Below are 10,783 nucleotides of genomic sequence, written 5' to 3' on the forward strand. Positions count from 1 at the left end.
GACATGAAGAGTGTATGCCGGTAACACAAGAACAGACATCGGTCTAAGAGGATTAAACGCGAAGTGGAACAAGAAGATTGAACAAAAAAACAGCAGACTGGTATCCTTCTAGATGGCTGCGCCCTTGATTGCGCCGAAATGCTCGTGTCACGTGTGTAACGTCGTGATAGGGTATGCTCAGTAGTGGCTGCCGGCCATGAGGCTGTGTTGTGGTGGCGCCATGGTCATGCCGAGTCCTGGACCGGGAATATCGTTGATAGAGTGTGACAAGCCGAGGTACTCGTTGCCAGACTCGGGCGAAAGCTCGTCTTGGAGTGAGTTGAGGTGGTCATCCTCGCCTTCAAGGTCTTCTTCTTCTTGGTAGTCGCTCAGCGGCTCGCCGTCAGCGCGGGGCTCGTGTGTGCGACGATGTCTGATGAATTAATTAGTATGTGATTTATAATTGGATGCTGACATGGGTACTCACTGGGCAAGGTTGTCTGAGCGCGAGAAGGCCTTGTTGCACAACGGGCAAACGTATGGTCGTTCTTGTGTGTGGGTGCGTACGTGTCTAAGCGCCAGGTCAGCGTCTATGCAAAACAACAAAAATAGTGGACATTCAAGTGAAGTTGTGTCACAAAAATAGAATGATGGGGAAATTGTGAGCGCTTACCTCTTGAGGTGTTCTAATCTCTTGAAGAGACGACCACATGTGGGGATCGGGCAGGAGTGCGATTTCTGGGGGTACGGGCCGATTTCCATCATGGTAGCACTGCGGGCGCGTCGAAAAACGGGTCCTGCACCGGCGGTACGAGCGACTGCGCTGTGCTGGAGAGGGCTCTCAAATAGCTCGCCGTTGACCAGGGTGTTGAGGTCATCGTGGTGCAGCGAAGCCGATTGTGGCTCTGGGCTCTCTTCGACAGTGTTGAGTGGGGTACCCTGTCGGGACATGTCCATGTGAGGCTTCGCCTCAGGCATCTGAGGGTAGCTTGTACCGTTCTGGCTGTTGGGCGAGTTGTGGTTTGACTCGTCGACCTCAGCAAGGGGAACAACAGAGCTTGACATTGATCGCCTCAGATCACTTGGGCGGTGGACCTGGTGAGCACCGGCACCGGAAGCGGTGACAGCGGCGGCAATGCCCGCCGAGAGGGACGAACGTCTCCTGCGTTGCTTGTAGGTAGGCGAACCTTCAATGACGGAGTACACGTTGCCAGGAGCAAATGGCCGTGAGACACCAGGGTAGCCAGATCCCATCAAGTTCGATGGTGGCATGTTCATCAGAGGGTTGAATGTGTTGGGAACTGGAAGGTCTGGAATAGCACTGTAAAGACCAGTGTCCTCGTTCGCGATGTAGGCAGGCTCAGCACCGAGGCCAATCTGATGTTGAGGAGGGGTCAATGGCTCGAAGGACATGCCGCGAGTGCTGTAATCCTCGTAGTGAGAAGAGACGAAAGACGGCGCAGGCGAGTACTCCATGTACGCGGGCATCGAGCTGTGACGCTGGTGGACTTGCGACAAAGGAATGCCGTTGCGGTCGTACTGGAAAGACTGGCTGAGCTCGCGCTGCTCTCGGCTCTTGACGACTGTGTTTTGCATTGAAGGAGGCATTGACATTTGCTGGTGGTACTGGGCCATTGGGTCCTCGTGGTGCATTGGCTGCTGCATCTGCTGCTGCATCTGGGGCATGGGCTGCTGGACAGGGACCATGGTTGGTGGGGGCATGGACATCTCGCGCATATCAGGCGATGTGCTCTGGTACGAAGGTTGCACGTTGTTGTTGAACGACGAGGAGTTTGTTTGTTGTGCCTTGGTAAGCTGCTCAAAGAGCGACTGTGATGAATCGAACTCGAAAGAGAGCGCAGGCTCGCTGACTGCCATGGTGGTTGCCTCTTGGCCCATCTTCTCACGCTTCAGGTCGCGCTCAAGGGCGTCGAGGAAAAGCCTGTCGTGCGGTACGCTGTACCAGTAGAAGACCTTCTGCTTCTTCTGTGTTCGGATGCAGTTGTTCTTGTACAAAAAGTCAAGGAATGCGCTCTTGGGCTCTTCGAGCGATGCATCCGTGCCGGATTTCAGGTTGCGCAGATCTGAGAAGATGCCCTCTTCGAACTTCTTCGAGTTCTTCACTGGGCGGCCAAAGGCCTGGAATCTGAATGACAAGCATCGTACAATATCTGTGCCTGAGATGTGGAAAAGGTTGTTCCTGGGCATTGTTAGGGTGGTGAGCAAAGTGGGGAAATGAATACTAGACTTACCATAGAACACACGAAACGTATTCGCCTGTTGGTAGAAGAAAGCGGCGGATGTACTGGTCGGGTTGCCAGTCTACGGGCGCTGATATGAGGAAGTACTTGACTGCAGTAGTGTTAGCAAGCTACACAAAAGGTCCATGCGCGGCGCAGGCACGTACGGTTGTCGACCTGCTGCAGGGCAACGACACTGTCCGGCGGGAGGCTTTGCTGAGCGTCCTGGTCTAATAAGAAAGTCTCGGGCGCGACAGATCGTGCCTGAGGCGGCGGCATCTGTTGGTGGTGTTGTGATGGATACATGGTGCGCTGCAACACGTTCCTCTATACAGGTGTTTGAAGTGGGAACGTCAGACGCGGTGGCCCGAAGATGGGTTGATGATGGAACACGAGGGTCTTGCTCGACGAGGACCTGCCAGGATCGAAAACGAAAGAGTGTCAGGCTATGTTTAAAAGGATACGATAATAAAACGCGACTGTGAGGCGGATAATAAAAACGTGAGGAACCTGCCTCAGATAGCAGTCTCAAGAATTCACCAAGAAGGTACAGCTCTGGGAGGGGGATACGAAACGCAAATCTGAGGGGGCAGCGGCAGCTTTAGGTGTCGGAGGGCGTGTGAAACAGGAGACTAGTGGTCTCACATTGATCTATTTCCGCACACCAGTCAGCGGCCTGGCCAGTGCAGGTAGCGCGGCCAATTGGGGCGCCGAGGCGAGAGCAAAGGCCAGGTTGGTCGGCAGGGGTGTTGGCGACTCGTGTGGGACGCCCGTGCATGCCTGCCGTGATGAGGGTTGGCTAATGTGCTGGCCTGGCCGCCCATGCGCTGGGACGCTGCTGGCGGACGAGGTGGTCAAGGTGGAGAGCGGCTTTTTTTGCTCTGGGATGCTTCCTTGCTGCGCTGGCTCATTTCCCCGGGCGCATGTTACTGGGACGCGCACTGGGTGCGCTGCGTGCCTGGGTCGCCCTTTCCTCGCGCCTTGTTCACTCCTGCCTTCCCTGCTGCTGCTCGCCGCTCGCACCTGCCCTGCGCGCTGCCCTCGGCGCAGAGGCCACATCCGGTCTAGCCCCGCCTTTTCTTCGACGCGCGAAAACCTTAAGCCTCGCTTGCAGCCCACCACGAGGCCCTCGAGACACAGACGTCCAGTTTGCCCATCTTGAGTATCGATCATCGCGGTCCGATGGCCGCCGCTGCTGCTTCATGCCATGGGAAAACACGCTTCTTGCGTCAGTTTAGCTCGACGATCCGGCCAAGGAACCGTCGTCCATGTCCATGTCCATGTCCACGTCCAGCGGCCATCGTCATGTGCCTCTAGTCCCAGAGGCGCAACTTTGCAGCCACCTGGAAGCCCGCCGTCTCTCTTCGTCCCATGGTCGCAAACACAATATCTCGCATTCGGCACAACCGTCGACCTGCCTTGCTTGCGACATTTCCTTTTTTTGCCGCATCCGGCCGCTGTCAAATGTGCCCTCCACCACACCCTCATTGCTGCTAGCCACTTCCCTGGTGCTGTTGTGAACCATGTTTGCCTGTCTGCCATGGCCGGCAATCGTGACGCGCAGAGCATCCATCAACAAGGTTGCGCTACCGATGCAGGAACATCACACACCCTGAACTTCTGCTCGCTGCACCTTCGTGCAAATTCGGCCAAAGCGTCACGGGTACATGTCGTCAATGACTACACCACCCAGCCTCGTCGCTCAAGTCATCACTTGTGGCTGGTCAAGTGTCCATCTGAGGTGCGTCTAGATGCAGGAACCAGCAGAAGGAGCACAGTGGGCATCGTTTGATCTCCATCTGAAACACGCTCTTTAGCCAGTCTGCGGGAGCGGCCATCGGCTCTTGCAAATCTCCATGTCATCGCAGAGCTGCATTCCCATCCAATCTGTCGCCGTTTGCTCGTCACCTCTTCACGTCCAAAGTTGTCATCCATACATTAAGAGCGCGCCCTCTGCCATGCACTGAAGCCTCTCTGCGCGGCGTCACGCTTCGCTCGCAAGCCAGTGAGATAGCGGAACTCGTTTCAGAACTTACTTTTGACTAGCCGTTACCCACCGGTTGTCTTCGCTCATTGGTCGGGGAACGAATCAAAACCTTCGGCGGCATTCCCTCTCGCGTACAAGCGCTGCCCGCTCGGGATGTAATAGGGCACCATTACCTGGACATTCATGCGTTATGAAGACTTGATGTCACAGACACCGCGTACATACCTGCGCTCCAAGCTTTTGCTTGCAATTCACAAGGTGGGCATGTCTGCTGGTGGAGCTGCACATGAATGCCGGACTCATAGCACCCCACCATATGCATTCAACGAGTCGCAACTCCACACTAATCAACGTTTCCTCACCGATTGCGGACTGTGCGATGCTTTCGGTATACTCGTGTCCGACGCGATGATCGGGCGAACCCATATCTGAATCCACGACACAAACATCGGCGCCGTTTCTGCGGAGACTCGTGCTCGATCGTAGACTTGCAGTACCGTTGCCGAAAACAAATCATCGCGGGGGTACAAGTGTACTAGTGATGACACGCCTGACGGAGTAAACAACATTTTGGGTTGGTGGGAAAGTGTACCTGCGTTAGCGGAGGCTGGAGTTGCACTCCTGAAACTCATGGCCCTTAGGCCAACTGCCGGAACGGGACACGAGATGCCGGTCAAAAGTGGAATGGCCTTCGCTTCAATGTCGCCTGTGATGAGGACCTGCATGCAAAAATCTGCGCTTGTCCTTATCATGCCATGTTATAGCAGAACTAGATCTGATGCATGCGGTGCAAACCACCACCTGAAATATTGAATAACCGTTAGTGCTATTGACAAGTCATGACTTGCAGCAACAGATAGGAAGTATCCTCCAGCAAAAGGGATGGCGGGTCTGCACTTCCGTCGATAACGTGTTTTGAGTAATCTGCTTTGGCGACTTGGTCGAGCAGCCGACGGCAATGGAGTAGCCTGGCAAGTTTAGCCGTTGCAACCGCATGGATACTTGATAGACCCCTTTCAGTCTGCCTCAAGCAACCTGGGCAGAATCCACATGTTAAAAGCTTGAAGTTCGCCCATTGCGCAAGCAGAGTTTCATACCGTTGTCGCATGCTTGAGGCTGCTCGATTCTGGCAGGCGTAACGAGGCAAGTCAGTGCACATCTATGCACATGGCAACGTGGGCAGAACAGCCGAAGCAGGGTCGTTTCCGCGTTTAGGTCGTTGATCTGCCATCCGTGTATCAGACTTCGGAGGCTGGGTATCAGATTGTCGGCAGTTTCACGTCAATTTGTCACTTTGCAGAAGGGTCCACGAGGACGACGACATTGCCATTATCAGCGCATCGCGGGATGATCAGACTGACCGTGGGTAGTTCTTGCCGGCTCGAGCCTGAGGTGATCTGGAGATCAGTAAGTGCTCGTCGAAGATCCAACGCTAGACAGACATGGGAAATGTACCTTGGTTGCGTGAGCCGAACATTTCCGGCAAACTGTGAAGAGTTGAATCCTGTGTTGGCATTACGTTCTTCTGGAACGTTTCTACGTGCCTTCCTACCGAGCCCCACTCCGCTCGTCGTCATTGCGCAATAATCTCAGGTGAGGTTATGGCGTGGACGCAGGACGATTAAAGTTCCTGAGCGGACACAGTGGGCTGCTAACGAAGCGAAGCCACCGACTATCTCCTAGTGTCTTGATGCACAACGCATGACACAGGGCAAACCCAAAGTCAATTCCGGAGACAAGCTACTGCAGCCACTCAGAAGGGCGGCCCGTAGCACGTAGAGAAGAGAAGGTGCGTACGATTTCACCTAGGATTGCTGAGCCTTTCGAGTGGCGAAAATAGCAACACCTATTCCAGTGGGCTTAGGGGCAAGGCTACAGGCAGTTTCCTGTCTCAGAGACATGCTACAGATGTAAGCTAGTGATCGTATGCCCCGGAGATTAGCAGAAGGACTCCAACCCCGCTGGAATCGATAGTTTTTGCCTCCGTTTTTGGACTCTGCAACTTCACGACAGCGAATCTCCAGTCTCTCACGTGGCGCCTGATTCGACGGCTCATTCCATCGCTCGGTAAGACCCGGGCGATCAGTAGATCCCGTTCTCGTGACGACTTGCGGCTATCGCGACATAGTAATCAAGGGAGGTCACTGGTGGTTAGTTCTAAGGAGAGCTATATGATGCCGAGGCCGGAAATAATCAGACCGGGAGACAAGAGAAGCGATTTACACATGATAACCTTGCAGCAGGGAGGTCTGAGTGCGGAACTCGATGGAAGTCCCGCGGGGCCAGTCTGAGACTGACGATGCGTGGAGAAGCGGCGGAACAGCTGAACCAGGCGTTGGCGGTGTTTGAACGCATGATACTCCCTGCGAGCGCGGATTGTCTTCGGCGATGTCGAAGTGTGGTGGCAAGAGCGCAAGCCTGCAAGCATAGGTTTCCAGCTGGGTACCGGAGGATCGGAGTGAGTCTCGCTTGAACTGAGCCTCGAAACCAGGGAAGCTCTGCCGAGCTGAAGCTTCTCACTAACCATGCTTTCTAAGCGGTTTCAACAGCTGCTAACGTGATTCCAGTTCTTCCAGAGCGTAGACTAGCTGTCAAGATTGTGTTGAGTACCCGTTACCACCACCAAGTGTCAGACCCCGTTGTCGATGCCGGCGGCGTCGTCTAGGATGCATCACATCGTTCAGTGTGGAAAGTTTACAAGACCCTAGAGATGCATCTATCGCCATCTCCAGTATTTTGCCCGCAGTGTCGCCGTGATGGCTAGGTGTTCTTTTTAACGAGCCTGCATAGACGGCCCGTAGCCTCGAACCAACATTTTCCGGTGGCAAAGCACTATCGTGTGCATGAACGTGCTGTCTGCGTGTGATTATCCTCAAGGTTTTCATAGTCAGTGTAGCTTCAGTCACCATACATTTTGTTCATCTGGCGAAGACAAGGTAGGTGGTGAAGGTTAGTTCGTGCTGAATGTTCGCGTGCCATGTCGTACAAAATCGGTAGTTCATGGTTATACAATTCGAATTGAAGCCATTCGCCTTGATGGTTAATGTGAGTGCAGAAAGGAAGTGCAAACAGTGTTTGTGAGGCGTCTTCTGCTTTTGTCGCTAGCGGTTCTTGGCAAACTCCAACGGCAGCCGCGAGCCTCAAGCTGACCTCTCAGCGCGACGGTGCACACGCGAAGGCACCAGCATCGATGGTTCCTTCATTCACGGCGGGGGCCAATGTACCTTTTCGCGCCATTGCAGCTCTCTCGGACGCATCTGTCAACCTAAGAACACTTTCGCGGCTTACACAGCGTCGACAAACGCTGTGTTCAGTCTCCTCACGTGCCTCTTGTACCTGGACTCGCGATGACGTCAAAGCAAGCCGACATCCCTTAGTATACAAATCCTACAGGCAATATGGTATTCGGCCCGCTAGTCTATTCAGTACATCAACCACGCGAAGATTGAAACTAGAAGATGAGGTACCAAATTCTTCGGCTTCTAGGAGCAGCACTGAGGTAAGCGCCCACTTTTTCTCTTCAACAACAGCTTATGTTCCATTTATGTTCGAAGATGAAATGTCGCCTCCCAAGTCCGATGTGTATTTTGAACTTACATATGTCCATTCTACTCGGAAACAATGGATCACAAAGGTCTTCTCAATTCGACGTTTTCGTTTGTTTCATTTGGAATACTAGATTGAATTATAGACGGAGAACACCGGGTTGCCTTACCGGAACTTATAGCTGATTGTATACAGCACCCTTCGCCCGCCTTAACTTCCGCCAAACTCGCTTCAACCCTAAAATCCACCCTGAAACTCGACAAACCGCGCCACGAGCAGATTTGGAACATCCCCAACATTCTTACGTTTTCGCGCCTTGTAGCAACTCCTGTTGTTGGATATCTGATCATACACAACCACCATCTATACGCCTTCACTCTCTTCACCTATGCCGCTTTCTCCGATCTTCTCGATGGTTGGATTGCCCGGCGTTGGAATCTTCAAACCGTTATTGGAAGTGTCGTTGACCCCATGGCCGACAAATTCTTGATGACAACTCTGGTAACGTGTTTGGCAGTGAATGGTAGTCTGCCGATGCCACTAGCCGCACTAATTCTAGGAAGAGATGTCAGTCTGGCGCTCAGTGCATTCTATTATCGGTATGCCAGTCTGCCGGCGCCCAAGACGATGGCGAGATACTGGGATTTTAGCTTGCCGAGTGCAGAGGTACATCCCACTACCATCTCTAAGTTCAACACGTTCCTGCAGTTGAGTCTACTGGGCACGCTGCTTTGTACCAACTTGCTGCACGACCCTTCCGCCACCACATCTGCAGCGGGCGGTTTGCTCATGTCGATCCAAGATGCGCTAGGAGGTGAAGAAGGAGTCAAGACGATGATCCAGGGAATTTCGGCAGTCGTCGCTAGTACGACACTGTACAGTGGCCTTGAGTATACATGGTCGAAGAAAGCAGTGGTTATCTTGGGTGGAGATGAGGCCTTGAAAAGGAAGCAAGGTTTCCGTGGTAGGATGATCATGGCAGGTGGATACGGTTCTTTCATTGCACTTGCAGCATATCTGTGGTTCAACGGCGAGGCTGAAGAGGACCTGAAAAAGGAAGCCAACAAAAAACTAGGTAGCAAAAGTGCATGATTAATGTTATAACAGTATTGTTATATCGTCCTGGATAGCAGGTATTGACAGTCAACATCGAATGTGTCGACACAGAAAGAAAATATACGTGGAATATACTCTACGTTCCCTGAATATTAATTGTCCTTCGCTTTGCAATCATTTCCTTGTGGTTACCCTTTCCACTATTCATCTATTCTTTCTATAGCTCGTACCTAGATTCTCGGTGTCTCGAAGGATAAGCATAGCGCGTGGTGTTATTACGGTAGTATACACTACGCTCGTAGACGTGCTGATGTAAACTACCATAATTTTGGATTTAAAGAGCCGTTCCAACCAACAAGCCACACTACAATCAAGCCATAGTCAACTTCAGCGAACTTGACTGTGGCGTCTTTGCCAGCCAAATCTTACTGGTCTGAGCCTTCTCATGTATGAACTGCACGTGCGATCTACACTAACTTCGTACATCGATATGAAGTGAATCAAGATGAGTCATTTTGGATCATCTCTAACATTCTGGAATCGTTCATGAGCCTACATTTAAGCCATGACGACTTTCACATGAGCAAATCATTACTTCTATCCCATCTCGCTCTACAACATGGATAAGGATGGGTCATTCCTGCGACGGAAGTCTGTCATGATTGACCCGGAATCGCTTGTCTATCGCCCTGCATAACACCGTTTGTTCTGAGTATCCATGAACGACAAGCAACTGTAAGCTTCTACCCATTCTCTACAAAAAATTTTATTCCTGATGATGAAACGGTTATCACTCGCCGTTCCTACTCTATATGAGGATATTCCATGGCATGGTTTCGCCTATCTGATCCCAGGCAATTTGAAACTATCTCAAAGCTCACACGTTTGACGAACGGTTACTGACTCGCTTGTAGCAATCTTCCAGTGGAGCTTTTCGTTTTATTCACATGAGCGATTGTGCTTGACAGCCAGAGATAACAGTCAAAGTTCACTCACAACTTCCGAAGCCTCCACTAGGAAATCTCTTAAGTTGTCTATAATACTTCAAATCCTGCACTAGTCGGTGCACCTGCGTTGCAGATGTGGACATCCATCGGGCACGCGCTCATTACGACAACGCATTCTTGTTCTGCCTTCAAGACAATGTAATTGCCTGGCTTGCCCGCTGGATCTTCGCAAGGTATCTTGTTGTCCGCGACAAGAACACTCATGAACAGATTCAAAGGATCAGGTATCCAACCATACTCCAACAGCTCCCCTAGCTTCTGAATTGAAGGGTTTTGGTATGTGTCAACTACCTTCCGCAGATTCTGCGCGCAATTGTCGTGGTTCGCTGGAGCGCCAAGCTGGATGTACCGCTCAGGAGAGCAGGCGGAATAGAGCACATCGTGATGTCCGGGAGAAGTGTCTTCAGTGATTGTCAGGATAGGGTTGCGGTGATTGTCCAAGTACGACTCTCCGACTGTAAGCTCCAGTTTATGGTGGGTGGATCGCGTGTGCGACATCGACATATAAGAAGGGAAGCCTGAGGTTGGAACAAAGGCCCAGGTGTCAATCACTTGACCTCCGCTTGTGTTGATGATCTTGATGGACTGACCAGCGCGCAAATGCTGTATGGCGCTAGACCGGGCGGGAATGGTGGGCATGATGCTTAAGGAAGCGTTGGATATAAAAATAGGTTGGGTCTGATAGTGAAGTGGCTGTACTGAGCAACTTTGAGGCTTAAATACTGTTTGATATGCTCGCTGGAGACTCAAGTCCTTCCTACGATCCGTTCGAGCCAAGACGCTAGATCGCGTCACAGGGCGTGGGGCGCAGGACGTGAGTATGTTGACGATGAGCAATTTTCATGTGCGAGACCGCGACACCTAGCTTAGTTCCATCGGTCTGAGACTGTCATCTGTTATGTTGCATTCGACTGGAGCTGATTGAAGTTCGGGTGTATTTTCATGGATCACAAGGCGTATTGATCGGA

At 52.1% G+C, this 10,783-nt stretch overlaps 4 protein-coding genes across 4 annotated transcripts; 2 read left to right on the forward strand and 2 right to left on the reverse strand.

The window, feature by feature from the left end:
- Positions 1-177: 177 nt before the first annotated feature.
- GT037_010547 (transcription factor stea) lies at positions 178-3,392 on the reverse strand (the record flags this gene model as incomplete). Its single annotated transcript, XM_038935594.1, has 6 exons — positions 178-412; positions 467-550; positions 653-2,179; positions 2,232-2,331; positions 2,387-2,546; positions 2,883-3,392. 6 exons carry the CDS (start codon positions 3,390-3,392, stop codon positions 178-180), a joined length of 2,616 nt encoding a protein of 871 aa, XP_038781844.1.
- A 1,246-nt stretch (positions 3,393-4,638) lies between these two features.
- Positions 4,639-5,019, forward strand: GT037_010548 (uncharacterized protein; the record flags this gene model as incomplete). Its single annotated transcript, XM_038935595.1, has 2 exons — positions 4,639-4,684; positions 4,766-5,019. Coding segments are annotated over 2 exons (300 nt in total), but the record flags the coding sequence as incomplete, so codon positions are not given.
- A 2,585-nt stretch (positions 5,020-7,604) lies between these two features.
- Positions 7,605-8,844, forward strand: GT037_010549 (cardiolipin synthetase; the record flags this gene model as incomplete). The annotated part of the gene is made up of 2 exons (XM_038935596.1): positions 7,605-7,631; positions 7,948-8,844. 2 exons carry the CDS (start codon positions 7,605-7,607, stop codon positions 8,842-8,844), a joined length of 924 nt encoding a protein of 307 aa, XP_038781846.1.
- Positions 8,845-9,842: 998 nt separating this feature from the next.
- GT037_010550 (uncharacterized protein) lies at positions 9,843-10,454 on the reverse strand (the record flags this gene model as incomplete). The annotated part of the gene is made up of 1 exon (XM_038935597.1): positions 9,843-10,454. One exon carries the CDS (start codon positions 10,452-10,454, stop codon positions 9,843-9,845), a length of 612 nt encoding a protein of 203 aa, XP_038781847.1.
- Between the last annotated feature and the right edge of the window lie 329 nt (positions 10,455-10,783).

This window comes from Alternaria burnsii (genome assembly GCF_013036055.1).
Source record: "Alternaria burnsii strain CBS107.38 chromosome Unknown 756, whole genome shotgun sequence".
Classification (NCBI taxonomy): Eukaryota; Fungi; Ascomycota; class Dothideomycetes; order Pleosporales; family Pleosporaceae; genus Alternaria; species Alternaria burnsii.